Source organism: Amblyomma mixtum, chromosome 3 (genome assembly GCF_055824585.1).
Source record: "Amblyomma mixtum isolate Tamu chromosome 3, ASM5582458v1, whole genome shotgun sequence".
Lineage (NCBI taxonomy): Eukaryota > Metazoa > Arthropoda > Arachnida > Ixodida > Ixodidae > Amblyomma > Amblyomma mixtum.
Window position 1 is genome coordinate 52,995,300 of NC_143014.1, and position 17,298 is coordinate 53,012,597.

General features: G+C 45.3%; 1 protein-coding gene across 6 annotated transcripts in view; it reads left to right on the top strand.

Moving 5' to 3' along the window:
• LOC149350215 (oxysterol-binding protein-related protein 6-like) overlaps nt 1-17,298 on the top strand; it is a 158,604-nt gene that overhangs the window by 92,840 nt on the left and 48,466 nt on the right. For 5 of the 6 annotated variants that reach the window (XM_089579179.1, XM_089579176.1, XM_089579178.1 and 2 more), the window contains exons 2-3: nt 8,117-8,227; nt 16,446-16,704. In XM_089579179.1, coding sequence (XP_089435305.1) covers nt 16,579-16,704 — 126 coding nt within the window. In that variant the 5' untranslated portion in view covers nt 8,117-8,227; nt 16,446-16,578. The remainder of the gene's footprint in view (nt 1-8,116; nt 8,228-16,445; nt 16,705-17,298) is intronic. The other variant, XM_089579175.1, reaches the window with a different exon arrangement.

The window sequence follows — 17,298 nt, forward strand, 5'->3', positions numbered from 1 at the left end:
TTCTACAAAGTGTAATGGGTACTGGTTTGCATGGTCACGCACGCGCTTGATGAAGCTGCAGCACAGCTGTCCTCTTCATTCTTTCTTGGTCTGCATTCTTCTTTGCGTTAACTCAGAACAAAACGCAAAGGAGAGGGTTCTGGCTATTTGATTGCTCAGCCGCTCTCACACCCCTGCCAACATACAGGGCAGCTTGGAAGTGCTGAGCACATATTAAACCTCCAAAGAGCTGAGGCCAGCGAAGTGTTGTGCGAAGGAAAACGAGACTCGAGAGGGAAAGAAGCCGCTACAGCTGATCTTCTTATGCAGATCGAAGTGCGCTGATCATTGAAAGCTGCTTTCGCCCATATTCGGAGCAGCTTATTGGTTAATAAGAATCGCAGGAACGTGGGTCTGTTTTAGGTGTGCCATTTACGTGAACTTAACACGTTGCATCTGCCGCAAGCGCATAAAAAAGAGGAGAGAGAGATGCGAGCATCTCAGGAAGATATGCCCGTACGACGTGGGTATTCCCTCTACACATTGCTGCCACACGTACACCGAGGGGTGATCGAATTTTGGTGGAAAGCAGACCACGTATCTCGACCGTGCATTCTCTGACACGGCCTTACTCGTTTTGAGATACGATTGCGAAGAACGTAGAAAGTTTGTATAGAGACCATCTTGTTTTCTACCCCCTTTATGCACGTGCTATACGCACGCGTGTGTGTCCTTGGTACACTTTGATCTTAGCTAAAAGGCCCCTGTCACGAGCTGCACCTACAAATAGGCAGGCCTTTGCCGCAGTTTGATGAAACTGACACATTTAGCGCTTTGTAAGACCGGACGATGGGAGAAGCACCTTTTGGACCGCAGCCATTTACAAAAGAATTCGCTTCACCAATCACATATGCTCCGCCGGATCACCCGCCGTACAGAAAGACTCGAAGAACACGAGTTTCGTAAAATTGCTGAAGCCGCCATCTTTTCAAGAATCCTTTACGCCCTTCCCGACATACGCCTCACGAAGACCCAAGAAAAGAACCTGAAAACTGCTCCTCACAAGCGCACAAAGCTTGGCGGGTAAACTTATATACCCCAATTGCGTCACTACACGCACCGCATTTCAATACCCCTGAAGAATAAAACAGCTGGTCACTTCGAAGCGCAACGATACAGACTTACGACGTCCTTCTAAGGCCGAGCCGTATTAGCTGGCCTGAGATGCTCAAGTGCCGTCCTCTCATTTACCTAAAGAGCCATCGGCATGGTACACTATCCCTCCCGTCGCGGCTAACTTATCCCCTGTCATACGGACCGTTGGTAAATCCTGAAAGAGGTAGAGCGCTTCATATCATCACGCCACCACATGGCGTCTGCTATAGATACGTCGCCTCCAGTGAAGATATATACACCACATTTACAGTAGGGTCGAATGAAGAAACATTACGACACCACACAAAGTACCGTTATGTACCGTCGCACAGGCACAAACCATTGTTTAACCTATCCTCTTGTAATAGCGCTTCATCGACTCCACCGCAGTTCGCACAGGTAGTCTAAACGCACTCTGACAGCTCTCCAGCAACACCGTACCACCTCATATCAAACCTGACCTCCAGTCATGCATCGCAGCCCACCAAAATCTGCACGTATTTCTCGAATAGGTTCCTGGACACCAATGCATCGCAGGTAGTGAAAGGGCCGGTGCTGTCGCTCGTAAAAATTCGTCCCTGAACTATACATGAGCCCTGGCTTCAAGGCATAAAAGGTCTTCGCATTAACCACCTCACCCTTCCTATTTCCCATTGCTGACCTCACGCGCCGAGAAGGAACACACATTCGCCAAGCACCAGCACCTTCACTCCCGTGAGACTTAGCAACTCACTATGCTAATTGTTATCAACTTACCATTAATTCCCCAGTTTCAGGTTTCGTCTCTGGTGGTTATACAGACACAAAACACACGTACTGGACTTGTCCTTGTGCCCAAACATCACCATACCGACGCTTCCCATACCTCAATTCTCTGTCCATTTCACATGGGAGAAATGGGTCGCTTCACCACCGAATCTCCGCCCCGTTCTCATGGCCTCACCTGAGCGAAACATCGCCGCGATCTAGACCCTGCCACCACTGCACCCTCTCAAGCTCCTGTGAGCCCGACCAGGTTACCTACTCTCGACAACAACCCCAATGTCGGTCGTCTTAAATAAATGCCTCACTCACTCACTCACTCACTCACTCACTCACTCACTCACTCACTCACTCACTCACTCACTCACTCACTCACTCACTCACTCACTCACTCACTCACTCACTCACTCACTCACTCACTCACTCACTCACTCACTCACTCACTCTATATATATTTGCTAACACTGAGAACATACACGGACCTTGTGACCATGTCCGCACTCATTTGCTAAAACTGCGTCGCGATCACATTCTGCTTTCTCGATACTCTCACCACGTGACCACGACGGCGCGCAGAGCGCGCAGAAGTTGGGTAAGGTTCTCCAAGTCCGTTTGCCTCTGGTTCGGCGTCATGTTCTCGTTTCGGTTCGCCTCTATATTCCTCCTCCGTTCTGGCACCAGTGGGCGTCTGAAAGCTGCCCACATCTGGGTCGGACGACTGGCGAATGCGCGGCCGGAAGCCGCCGCCGCCGCGGGCTGTCCGGCGGCGGAGCTCTAACACCGAAACAACGCAGCCAGACAAGCAATTGTTTGGCCTAGCGACAGGAGCCATCCCTCGTATCGTTGTCACACCTGCCGTTACGCGCTCGCCAGATGTAACATTCAATAGGCGCGGGATTTTTGCACAATCGCTTCCTGTGCCGGTGACACCTCAATTTGACTCCCCTTCGGGAGCCCGATGCGAAGTTCCGCAAGTGGGCTTTGCCGCATACCACAGCTAATCAAAATCAGAGATGGCGGAGCTCACGTTAGAATTATTGTGAAAGCCACAGGACGAGTGCCATTAGCCGTGGACTTTAATTAAATAATGGAAGGGTCATACAAAACACCGCGCACTTTCGCGTTGCGGCTTTTCGAAGCGTGCGGTAGGCCGTCTTGTTTTCATCAGGTGCGGTATTTGGGAACGCCTACTTGCGGAGTTTCGCATGAGGTCCAAGCCTGCAGCGCCCGAATGTGACCGGTCCACGCTGTAAACGACGGAGAAGAAGGCTAAGCGGACGCTTTTGTACTCTTTTTCCTGACACTTTAAACTCGATCTTCGATTAATTTGCGTATAAGATAAGGTTTTCCCACGGTCGGGTTTATGAAAGTTGGCGATATTCAGTCGCTATCGGGTATTCGGAAATTCTCGTATATCCATTTCTCGAATCGAATATGCACCGAATAGCAAACATATTCGATTCATATTCGAAATTTCCAATATTCGCTCACAGAATAAAACTGAGAGGCGTATTCTTCACTGGAGCGTGGAATCGCCGCTGTACAGCTAGCTGGCGAAGCTCTCGGGTCCCGCCACGAAACAAAAATTTTCACCAGGAAGCAAAAAAGTAATAAATATAATCAGGATATTGATAAACACTTAGAAGAGTAATAATTAGTATTATTGTTCCCGTGAGCTTCAGACAACGCAGTATTCACTGCGGTAACGTGCAACCCTATTCCTTTGAGCAGGCGAGAAAGAGAGAAAAATCATACTAGCAGCCAACTAAACGAATGAAGAGAAGTAGGCAACAGCCGCAAATTTCATGAAATGTACCCGCACAGTGTTCCCGTAGCTTAATACAAGTGCAGATTATTCAAGGCATTCTGTGGTTTGGTTTGGTTTGGTTTGGTTTGGTTTGGTTTGGTTTATTGGGGTTTAACGTCCCAAAGCGAGTCAGGCTATGAGGGACGCCGTAGTGAAGGTTTCCGGAAATTTCGGCCATCCAGGATTCTTTAACGTCCACTGACATCGCACAGTACGCGGGCCTCTAGAATTTCGCCTTCATCGAAATGCGACCGCCGCGGCCGGAATCGAACCCGCGTCTTCCGGGTCAGCAGACGAGCGCCATAACCACTGAGCCACCGCGGCGGCCTTCAAGGCCTTCAATAGCACACAAACACAGTATCAGTGAGGACTGCACCCTATCGCGCCTTGCCTGCATCAATTCCTTTTATTTTCAGGCTCCTCGGATACCGGACCTGGCTAAGGCCGGGATAGCTGGCCGGCCGCGGCGGTCGCGTTTCGATGGAGGCGAAACACAAAAGACGACCGTGGGCTGTGCGATGTCAGTGCACGTTAAAGATTCCCACGCGGTCGAAATTGCTCCGGAGCCCACCACTACAGCACGTCTCTCCCTCTTCTTTCTTTCACTCCCCCATCCCTTCCCTCATGGCGTGGTTCAGGTGTCCACCACGAGGAGTGAGACAGTTGTTGCGCCTTTCCGTTACTCAAAACCAGAAAGGCTGCGGTTAGGTAATATGAAAGGTTAATTAAGCGCTCAATAAGTTTGTTCCGTGTACCTACTATATGAGGCATATCGGAGTGCTGCCTATGGGAAGGGAATGGTGGTAGTGGTAGTAGTGGTGGGAGTGTAAAGGTACAAGCGGGATTAGCCTTACAGTGGCGTGTCGGCAATTGCCCAGCCTGAGTCACTGCTTTCAATGATTGTGTGTCTACAATTGATCCATAAGACCAGTGTCCTCTTAAAAACTTCAAGGGTGATTTAGACACTGATCGCCGCTAATTTCGGGAGCCATCAGGGTGCACGATGCGAGAGATGTCGTCCAACGGAACGTTGATTCTCTTCAGGTTGCCCATTAGTCTCTCGCGCTTGGCCCAAAAACGCGGGGCACGTATAAAAGGAAACGGTTCACGTCACCCACAACAGCACAGTTAACGTGCATAGGTGCGGTGGCGCGATGAATCTTGCGTATTCATTGTTCGGGCACACGCGATACAAGAGAATAGCTCTGTCGCACGACAGGCTTTCCTTCGTTAGCGGCGTTTTCGGCGCAAATAGTGACACCCCCATGAGTGCAGCGAACAAAAGTTAACTGTATTTCTAACTACCAATGAATTGTGGAGCATAAAGGTAAGGAGAGTTATGGGTCATTTTTATTAATAATCAACTAATTAAGGCGTTCATCTAATAAAACTCAGCAATTCAACCGACCAGCCAGGGCTCAGCATGGTTCATCTTAGACTAGCACCAGCGTACGATACGAAGACAGAGGTGAGGCACACAGGACAATCGCTGTGTGCCTCATCTCTGTATTCGTCTCGTACGCTGGTGCTAGTTTAAGATGAATCACCAACTCGCCCAACGTTCTGCGTTACTTAGTGTGGTCTTTTCCTTTCTTTTAAACTAATAGTCGCAAAAAAAAGTGGATCAACGATTACTTAGGAATAATTCGTGCACAGATTTTCCAGTGCATGTTAAAGAATCACTACCGCTGGTTAAGAATTCATTGGCAGCACGCCACCATATAAAATGAGGCTCATAGCGTCGGCTTTGACCTGTGGAAAAAAAGAAAAAAAAAACGCTTCACTTTTACAAATCTCTATCTGTACAGATCTTACGCAATGACTTTCTTGCTTGCCGAGCAAAATGCTTGCGCGGAAATAAAACCCAGCGAAGTCTACGCGGTAGCCGGAGATAGAGAAAAAGGGAAAGCATGGAAACAAAAAAAAAAAAAAAAAAAACCTGAACATCGGCTGCGCCTCGGTGGATTTTCATCCACGCACGCATGATGGCTTCAGGCAAGGTCTCAGCACATGTATAGTACTGTCGTATACGGCTGGGGGGCGCCATTCGTTCTTCGCGCATTTTGACAGCGTATCCGAATGCCAGTGCTACTATAAACTGCTTCGCATCCATCTGTATATGCGCGCTGAAGTAAGAGTTGAATCGAGAGTGGACGGAGCTCGTGATTTCAGCTCCGCTGAAGCGAGAGCGAGTTGGAATTAGCGCATAATGCACTCATGCGCAAACGCAGCACGGATGTATGCGCCCACGCGTCAGCAGCACGCCACCGAGATACTGCTACAAGGTCGCACGTCAGTGCGTTCAGATTCCAGAGCCGTGTTCCGTTTGCTACTGCTTCCACCTCTACAAAAAAAAAAAAAAAGCACCTATAACGTCTGCATATTCGCCCGAAGTGAAAAGCCGTGGGTTTCGTTTAATATTCGCGTAATTTTACGCCCCTAATGTGCACCTGCAGAATGAGGAGCGAATTAACGGTTTTGGATTCCAACTTATAGCCAAACGATCAGCACCCAGAGACGTTTATGCGTTTTACCTTCAGTGACTGCTGTCAAGTATCAGACCTGCGAGTTAGCGCTAAACTGTGTATTGCTCATGCATCCTCTCTCTTCCGTCCTTCGCAGGCTGTGGACACCCCACTGCGAGACACAACGCGCGCGAAATTCAGTAGGGGCATTTAAGACAGCGTACAGACGTTCTGCGTACCAGCCCAAGTCCATTTTCCTGGCAAAGCTGCATTTTCAGATTTTCGTATCTATGCCCCTTTTAGGCCCTATGGACCATTCGTGCACATTCTTTGGATCTGTGCCCATATACGGGTATGTACCCCCTTTGCCAAAAGTAACCGAGCAACAGGTTTTTGCTTCTCAACCGTATAACGGAGCATTTACGGCACCCCTGAAGACCGAAAGGTGCCAGAACGTCAGGAAAAGGGTTCACCTTACTTTTCTGAGATTCGGAGATTAAGGGCTGCCATGAGTGCTTCGCTACGCGGCTAAGAAACAAACCACCTGTGCCGGGTTACTTTTGGCAAAGACTGTACGTTGCGGGTATATCACATCCCCTTAGGACTGTACCTATCCACACGATGTGGACTATACAGAGGACGCATTTTGTGAATATATTGTCTCAAATATGCTGTCAAAATGCGCGAAGAATGAATGGCGCCGCCCAGCCTTCGACGAGTCGTATGCAGGAATCGGGTGGTGCTGGGTTCGATCACAGTGCCGCCGGTATATTCACCGGCTCTCCAGTGCGCACAGTTAGCTTTCCTCTGGCCTGGTTCTCGGCTTCTCTGGGTTGAAATACTTGGGAAGACTGCTCCTTTGACGCCCTCGCGTGCAGGCCAAACACGTAGCCATGGCGGGAGCTCTAACCGAGCTACCTTAGCGTCATTAAAGTAAAATAAAATATCCTCATCCACCTTGGACGATGACGCTTCGTGTTTGACACTGTATATGCTATATGTATTTTATTTGCTTTTGTTCACGGAAGTGAATTTATTCGCCTCTGTATGGTGCTTGCATGTAGGCACAGCACGTAACTTATCACGCCATTTTTTTATGGAAGAAGGTTATCGAGATCATTCAGGTGAACTTGCACGTCTGGAGCAAAAAGAATATTTTCCCGACCGTCTACTACTCGGCCCAAGCTTTCGATTGTTTTGTTTCTGAATTGCAACAAAACGCATGGCTGTCAAACTGTTTACTATTTTCGACACTTCTTAGCAGCTGTTTATTAACACACTATCACCGCTGCTACGCTACATATATGTTTACTAAGATAATTGTCAGGGTTCTTATATATGTGATTATATACTCGTTTTTGTGAAACTATGCACACGTCGTGGGTGCCTAAAATTCTTCCTCGTTTTGTTTTAGCCACATATTTGCCGTACAGAAACTAGACAGCAGATATAATACATGACATTCAGTTGGTGCCAGTAATGTCTTTTTCATGTTATGAGGCATTATACAGGACCCCTGCTACCCCTGCTACAAGCTTATGCCACAAGGCGGCCATGGCATACGCACGTACTCCGCAATGCTCACCAGAGAGGTTTTTTTTATAACACCAGGGGCGGGGTTATTTTTGAGCTTGCAACGCTTTATGCGTAAAACACGCTGCAAGAGCTAAGTAAAATAGAGACAGAGTCAACCTACGTAAGCACAAAGTGCTGACTACTGCCTACACATTCGCATTGTGCTACGGTAAAATGCCATGCATTTTGCATGCATTACTCTTCAGGTGACTCAAACACCTTCTTCGGGAAGGTAAACGACGAAAACTAGCTTGCACAAAAAGTTTCCAAATTCGTAGAGGACGCTGAACAAACAGAGAAGATCAGCAAAAAAGTTTTGCAGCGATATCGATTCTCGGGCCGCCAACTTTCTTCAACGCTGATTTCTTTCCAGGTGGGGCTGGCGGGCGAGGCTCCGACTTCCGGTCGAAACATTTCCGGTGCGGCGATCAGCTCGTCGGCTTGCTCGGCTGCCGAGGTAAGGAGGAGTGGCGGGTTCAATGAGGTAAATACGGGCGCATATTGCTGCGACTTGCGCGCGGGTCGCTTTGGGAGATGCTCATCTGGTCGTCCGCTTCGTCACCTCTGATTACTTTCGACTTAACAGAAACTGCCCAGTTTATGTGAAAGCTGCAACGCTTCTTGCGACGCGTACTAGGCCTAACACAGTGCTTGCCGGAGTCGCGATTTCTGAACTGTTTGTAATCGACTGAGTTGCTCTTGTGCGATGCGTCTGCTCCAGTTCTTTTTATTTTGTTTTCATCGTGGTCATAATGGAGTGTAGCTTGCTCTGGTAATTGGTTAAGGTGACAGTTTAGCCGGGGGACATTTCTTGCGGTGAAATCAAAAGCATGTTCACTGCATGAGTGGTGACTTTTTTTGCTAGTGTAAATTGCTGTATAACATCTGTTGTATTCAGTCCGTTTCTGTTTACCCGATTTTATGTAAAAGCAGGAAACATTAGCTGATGCGCCTTGAGAAATATGACATTGGTCATGTTGATACTGCGATTATATCTTGTGCCGTTGAATACTAGCGCACCTCCAGAGTCCCCGTACCACACTACCTGTAACCTTGGACACACCTGTGGAAAGGTGGCAGTGGCTACTCCAGTTTTCGCGTTAAACGTAACCGGATTGTGAACGTGTGCGGGGCTAGTTTCTGTTCTGTCGATGTCGTTCATGATAATGTAACCCAGGCGAAGATTGTCGGCAAGATCCTTGATTATCGTGCTCCGAAGTACGATGTAACTCGTATATTTTGCATCGTGCTTGGGGGAGGGGATAACGTGCTTATTACACAAGTGATGGCTCTGTCAAGCTAACGAAACCGCGCTGTTTAATCTGCGAGTGCTTTTGATGGTGGTTCCAGTTCTAACGTTGGATTGTTTGTCATGTGGGTTGGCTGTCACTGTAGTTAAGAGCGTCATCGCTGTATGCGCAGCTTTTTATTTGGAGTTAGCCGCATGTTACTCTGAACGAATCCATTCGATTCACTTTTTGTGCTAGGGTGTCTAGTGTCGCTCGCTACTTAGCTTTCTCATCAGATCAGTGCTTGTTTGCCTCGCACCGTGCATTGTAGTTTCTAGCTGAGAGGCAATATGGAAACAATACTACATATGTATCGCTGCTGTATACACCAATCATCCTTGCTGACGAGACAATGGGTGTACTACTGCTTTGAAACGAGCTGGGCTATGTGATCTGCTGTTGCAGACCGCTTGTGACAAGTGGGTGGCAGTCGGTGTAACGAGGCTCAGATTGAAAACTTGCATTGTTCTGTCCTTTGGGCCCCGCGGCGAGTTTCGGATTCTGGCCAAGTTTGGCACACAAAACTCAGTACTGCCCATGAGCAGCTTTATGTGAAGGATGTTTCTTTTAATGTGCTTGTAATTGGCCTCATCGATGCTGTTGAATGCAAAATGTATGGCATTATCTGTAGTTTTAAAACTGCTCTGGTGTTCCATGTCTGTACACAGTTGATCACCGTTTGTTGGGATAGTTCCCTGGCGATCATGCTTATGGCCAGAGCTTGTGGCATGTGCCTTGTGGCAAAACTGCTGCGTTAATTATAATTAGTTCACATCAGCATGAGAGTAATTACGGAATTTTTCCTAACAGACCTTAATTGCAATGCCAACAAGTGACTGCCGTCTGTTTGTCAACATGTATTAGTGCAGCTGTTATGGTTGCAAGTGCTTAGACCAGTAGCCTTTGCAATATGTGGTACCATTGATGATGAAGGGAATATAATTGGGCCAGTATGTGGCCTTGCAACAGGCACTTGAAATTAGTATTAGGAAACTTCCTTGCAGAAATTAAAACTAGCATTGTTTTCATGCACCAACATGTTGTTAATAAAGTCTGTTTGATTTGGCTGCACTTGCTGCACTGGTTTTTAGAATGCAACACTTTTGCACTCGTTTTGAAAAAGTGTGTGCCTAGTGCAGCACGAGTTCTTGGATGGGTTGCACTCTCCGCATTAGCAGTGCAGCAGGGTGGCACCCGTGCCTGGGTAGAAGGTATGACTGCAATCTGAATGAAATGGTGTCAGTTCTTTCCTGAAAGGAGGAAGTGGGTAGCTGTTCATGGCATGAGGATTGTAAGCCTGAGCAGTCAGGTCGAGCTCTGTAGGCAGCATTTCAGCACATCTTTGAACACATGCCCTTAAATCCTGTGTGTGTAATACATGCAGTTAATTTTTTCTGGGAAATGATTTCATGGAAACCCTTCATTGTGATTTGCTGCTTGAAAATTCTGCACACGGTTCAGGATATTTGTGTGGCTAGTGCCAAGCTGCGCTGCACTCGCAACACCGCGGCAGAACTGAATGGAACTGGTGCAGCCAAATTGAACAGACATAGGAGTGTTGTTGCATGGTCATGACACCAGTTCTCACAAACACAGAGTAGGATTAGGATGCTGCTCTATTTAATCTTGTTTGCATATGTGCCTAATACCGCATGCTTTTGCTATTGTACTTTGCTTTCTCTCATTGCGTGTTTTGTTACCAAGCATACTGTGCTGCATGTGCATGCAGCTTCATATCCAAGAAAAATAGGCGCTCCCTAAATTGCCTCAAGGTTTTGACATCTTTTCATGTGAATAAAGCCAAGGATGTTGCATCGGTAGGAAGGAGAATCATGCATGAACACTGAAGCCCTGTTGTATGAAATTGATTATAAAGAAGGCATTGTACTTCTTTCCAAAACTTTTACATGTATGGCAGAATAATGGCTTTAATGTAAAAAAAAAAAATTGCTGCTTCGTGCTGTTTTTTGGTGTTACTGCTATGATTTGTTCAAGCAATGTTCGTTTGTAACAAAGCTTGACAGTCGAGTGATTTCTAGCCAGTAGTAAGGATTTTGTTTGGTTTAAACCAACCTCTCTCGTTTTCATTGCATAATGCTGTTCAAAGTAACATAGAAAAGAACGGCCACAAGTAATCTTCTAATGTGCTTGTTTCTGACAAATGCTGGATAATTTTTTATGCTTGCAGTCAGGGCTATGTACCCTCTGCTTTAAGAATGAGATGTCTGAGTGCTTTTGGTTCCATTTTGCTTTTACATCCTGTAAGCATTTCAAAATGCAAGGATTTGCATTAATTCATTTTAACCCTCTCAGGCACTTTGTGCACAGTTGTGTACACCGTGAACTCATAGCCTTTTCTCAGTGTGTGCTGCACCGTGCAGTGAGTTCATTATTTTAGGTAAATTTAGGATCCTCCTTGTCACAAAAAAGCATGTTTTTTTTTTTTTTTTACACCATATAGTGAATGCAGTAAATATTATTTCGCGAAACGGTGAGCAAGGTAGCATGTCGTCCGCAATTTTGTCCAGGCAAATTTCGCTACCAGTAATAACACCAAATTTTTTTCTCAGTTTTAGGTGTAATGTGTTCTGCAACAAATTGATACCATGAGCCTTCGGGTGGGTACATGGCAATTCTTGGCATTTCCATTTTGCTGTTTTAATCAGTTTTGCCACTTAGCGAGAAATTTTGCACATCCCTGTAGAATATCAAACCTGTGAATTCTATTCAGGAGAACTGATTAATTATCCTTCTCTAGGTCTAAATTTGATATTAAGTGGAAAAAGGCTAGAGTTTTCATTCTTTTGGCAGCTTGTGAATGAACTGCATTTCACTTTTTTGCTCGATTTAAACCAGAAAAAGTGAGGATAACTGTTCATTTTAATTCTGTGATAACAGAATATAGGAAATGGTAACAAGTTCTATGATGAGTTATTTAGGCAAACAACACTGACTCTGTTTCCCATGCCCCCGTTACCCCCATTTTTTTTTTATGTTCTCTTGCATTAGCCGTTAACTTCTTTTGGCAGAAGTATGTGATATTGTAAGTGATAAAGAAGAAGACTAGCGCCACAACTCCAAGGATAAAAATGTGCCATTGAAGTTCAGATGTATCAAAGGTGTAAGTGTCATGGCACCACTCAGCAATACTGCTGCTCCTCAGCCAGAATGGATGCTTGTAGGAAAATTGGAAGTGCATTATGAAATGGTTTGTTCTCTATATTTGAACAGAAACTATAACAGAGGGGTTTGATTGTTGAGGGTTGAGTTTGTCATTGCCGACTCTGAAATGAATGAGGCAAGCAAGAGGTAATGTAAGGATACAACAGCTGTAAAGAAGGAAATGATGTTACTTTTGCAGTGCAAGTTGTTGCCAGTGTCGTGCTTTTTATTTCATTTTGGAGGTAGAGGAAGGTATCACCAAAGTGCCTTATTGTAGGGTGGTTGCCGGTTGTCGAGGCAAAAATTTTCCTGAACATATAATTGCGCATGTAGTATGCTAGGCTGTGTCATGTGCTGTAGCTGTTTCTAAACACCTAACGCCATGGAAACTGCTGGCATTCCTCGCTGTATAACGATTGCTCAGTTATTTTACATGCTCGTTGTGCATAATTATTTTTGCATAATTATTTCTGTGGCAGTTTTCTGCACCAAGTGTTTTGTAATATACAGCATATAAATGCATACATTAATACTTCAAAACTAGACAGCAGCATAGTTTAATGGTGATATTAATAATAATAATAAATAATAAGGGTTATTATTGCAACTCTTGGTAGGAAAAGGCAAGTAGGCGAGTCATGTTTTCAATTGGTTGCATTTCAAGTGCCACACTTAGTGCAGGGTAGCACTGCTGTCTATTGACTCATTGCCTAGAAAATTACGCTTTGCATTCGCTTTCGTCATGACTAGGTCAAATTATACCCGTGCCACACGCTCACAAGAAATGGCAGTAAGTTTGTTACATGCCATTATTTTCGGAGTTGGTGCTACACGTCCACATTTAATGCCATTATCGAAAGTGACGGTGACAACGCTTGCAAGGTAGTCAAAAGTTTCATCTGAATATAACCATTGCTAATGAGCACAATATAAGGGAAATGTTGTTGAAATGTAATATAAAAACGATTTTTCAGAAAATACGGCTGTTCCTGCTTTACAAGTCGAAAAAGTAGCCATAAACTCGCATGTCAGCACACAAGTCGAGAGTACCTGTCAATAAGGCTGGTTAAAAAGGCGCTCTTTGCATCGAAAATGCGGTAAAGATGCCTCATCTGACTGAAAGTTAAGAATTAACCATTTCCTACTGGTTAGGAAGTTGCTACTAACAAAGCTGCATGCTTTTCTGCGTGTGGAATGGGAATGAAAGTACGCATTGCACGGGCGAATGAGTTGTAGCGAACTCAGTAGGTCGCGAATGGCAGTAAGGCTAATGCCATTAAATTTATGCATGCGGCACCGCACGAATGCCATTAAAACTTAAGGCAGTAAGCACTTAATGGCATTAAATCTGTCCGTGTGACACGGGTATTAGCTATGCCTTGTGAAAATGAAGGTGGTCAGTGTAATGTGTTTGTCGAAGTTTAGTTACATGAAGTTTGTGTTTGACTGCACAGCATGCATGCTTTCCAAGTTTCTTTCAGCCAGTTGATATTGTTTTTGCCTTACACTGCCCTGTCCTGTCTTGTGGCATGCATTTCAGGGTTTTGTTATTGCCACTGTCACTTATAAAGGCTGGTCATCTGATGCGGGAGTGGATTTAGATTTTAATGCAAATGCATTATACAGGGTGTTTCACCTAAGGCTTTACGCAATTTTTGTAAAAATAATTTAGGTCTTCTGAGTTTGAAGAGTGCTTTTTTCGGCATAGCATTGTCAGCGGTGTAGTGTATAAAAATGCAGCTAAGACATATTAACTAGCAGGTTGGTTAACTAAAACTGAATAGTTAACTTTTTAACTATTACTGTTAGGCTCCATAATTTTTGCGAGGCGTGTTGCCCACCACAAGTAATATCCATATCAGTTTTTAGATTTTTGAAAACTTGGTTACCCTCTGCTCTGTGGCCCAACAAATTTTGGCTATTTCGACAAGTTGCGTCCACTGAGGTTGCTTTGCATGCAAGCTTCTCGAAATCGCATGTATTTTGGTGCGCTATGCTGAAAAAAGCGCTTTTCTCAATCAAAAAGCCTATTTTTAAAAATTATGTAATGTCTTAGGTGAAACACCCTGCACATCCCATTCGCACAAAAGCCAGTGTCCACCGTCTTTGGTGCTAGATTTGGAGGATGTCAGAACGCCAGTGTACAATGTCACAAGACATGTCAGCGAACATGTACAGTAATGCATGATGAAATGCAACATACTATGACCTGTGAAAGTCATGACTAGTAGTCATATTCTTGACTCCGCACTTAAAGGTGCACTGAAGAGGAATCTGAACTTGTCTTTTTGCCGCGGGAACTCGATCTACACGTTCCGAGCTTTCTTAGAAACTGCGATTTACTGCCCTGTACGGCCGATTTCCCCAATTAAATCGAATTAACGTCCGGCTCCCGCCTTTTTTTTTTAATTCTGCCTCGTACGGTGGGCGGAGTCGACCAACGCGTGGAGCGCCTTTCACCCAGTCCCGTGGCGGCTTGCCGCTCTGCCATCGGCGGAGTAATACGTAGTAGTCCGTAGTAGCAAATAGTCCGTGCGTATTTTTATTTCTTCGGACTTATTTTGCGGCTATATTATCTGTGAATGAAATTATTTATTCATGGAAACCTAAAAAACAAAATAAAGCGAAAGCAAAGCCTCCACGGGACTGGGTGAAAGGCGCTCCACGCGCTGGTCGACTCCGCCCACCGTACGAGGCAGAATTAAAAAAAAAAGGCGGGAGCCGGACGTTAATTCGTTTTAATTGGGGAAATCGGCCACACAGGGCAATAAGTCACTGTTTCTAAGAATGCTAGGAACGTGTGGATCGAGTTCCCGCGGCAAAAAGACATGTTCAGAATCCTCTTCAGTGCACCTTTAATAAGTAATGTAGTGTGAGGTGTATAGAGTATGTACAAAGTATGCATAGTCATGACTCAATCATTCTGCAGCACGACTCAGCACTTTACAAATAACTTGAGGTAAGGTGTATAGAGTTAAAGTATGCGTAGTCATGACACATAGTCATAGTCATGGTGCGTGACTCAGTAGTACTTTACTTCTGCTATGTAGCATGACTCTGCACTGGCAAGTAATGAAATGTAGGGTGTATAGAGATTGTACAAAGTATGCATGTCATGCGTCACGGTCATAGTCATGACTCAGTCATTCTGCAATGTAGCATGGCTTGTTAAAATTAACTCTGAAGCCTTTCGCATGCACACTTCATGTGCACAAACTTTATATTCAGACACCAAGATGTTTTCTCACCATGCATTATTGAATTTATTGCTGATGATAAGCTTGCTGAATTCTTGATGTAAAAGAAACTATGTTCACTTTCCAAGCCTTAGCTGTGATAACTGTTCTTGTTCTTCATGGTGCTGTTGCCGCAAGGTACGGCATATGCCTGTGCTTCACTTGCTGATTTTGTGGATAGGCCATCAGGTTTTTCTTCTTGGTACTAGTGTGGAAACTGTGCTTAGTAGCCTTATGTGTGCAGCCTTGAACCGCACTAGAGGGTTTGGGACACATTGCTATTGAGTTGAAATAGTGATTATTGTATTATATTGTATTATAGCAGGTGTTCAGTTTATGTGTGTCCTAACTGTGGTGAATGGGTTGCATAATGAGCATAGTGAAAGAGTATCGGAATTAACATGTAGTGTGTAATTCAGCCGCACGATATGGTTGCACGTGTATGCAGTGAAGGGTAAATTTGGGTGTTTTGTGAAACAGCTTTTAAAGAGAGAAATGGGGTTTCAGTGGGAGGGGTTTAATGTGGGAGGGGGTCCAGTTGTGTCAATGGGTGGGAAAATGAGCGTTTTGTCCGCTATATGTGGGTGTTTTCCATGCGCACTGTTTCTTTGTGTTGTTGCGTCATTACTCCCATGCATACAGTGACGGCAGTGCATTCTCATCATTGTGCTGCAGATAGTCCTTTTGAAATGCTTCTTGGTGTCTTGTTGTCAACTTGCACTTGCACACAGGAGTATTGTTGCAACTCCCCATACTATGCCAGAGCAGTGTGATCGAAAGTTGTTTCTGTTTTCCAAAGACCCTTTCTCACTTCAGTACTGCAGTGTAGTGTATCTTGTATGACTCATCCACTTCTCTTCATGTATTGGAGAAATCGTGGTGTAAATTGTGCACAAAGCTTATCTGTTTGTAGAGGCTGTGCAGTTATTTTATCACAGCATAAAAAAAGTCATTAGGATCACTAATTTTTTTGTACTGAAAAGTTGAACTCTGTGTGCCTGGCGATCTTGTGCAGGGAAGAGGCCTAGGCCACACGTGGGAGCTCCGGGGGTGCTGCAATGTGCCGAGTGCTGGGCTCTGTAGTTTGTGAGCCACAGCAGCCATTTGCACACTCCTCAACTCTCTGGCCCCTCTGAGGGTGAGCCAGCATGGAGGAGCCCCAACCAGACATGGCCGCCACCACCACTGCTGCTGCTGCTGCTGCCACCACAAACATCACTACCGTCACCACCACCACCACAACTACCACCACCACCACCAACAATTCAGACTCGGTGAGTAACTCATTTACTGTGACACCTGTGACAGTGCAAAAATACTGCAATTTTTTTGGCTGGTTTAAACTGTAGCATTTACTTCAAATATTCCAACTAGCACAAATATATCGGGTTGTATATTACTGACGGCTAAAAACAGTTCTCAAATTGAGCCTGGAATTGTGAATGGCAGATGCACAGGGATGAATGGCATGCACATAATTGGGTTATTAATTTGTTTCATCTCTAATTTTGTTACAAGGGGGGGCGCTGGTTATTTGAGCAAGCTGCAGCAGAAAGCAGAGTATGTTCACTTTGCAATTACCCTAACTCCTTGGGTAGAATTTCGCTTATTAATGCGAAAGCATTATATGGGTCATGAGGCAGGAAATCTGGCGTTGTCATTGTTGTCCATGCCAGACGCTCCGAAAACCAGCATGACCTCATGACATCATTGGCAGTGCCTGCATCATCAAGGAAGAAAGAAAAATTAAATTTCTCCCAAAGTGGGTTTCGAACTCAGGCTGGCGCGACTAGATCTGCTTTGCTGGCCACTTCATTAGAGTACTGCACCATCACTGCAGCACAACGCCCCATGTGCGAAACTGCCAG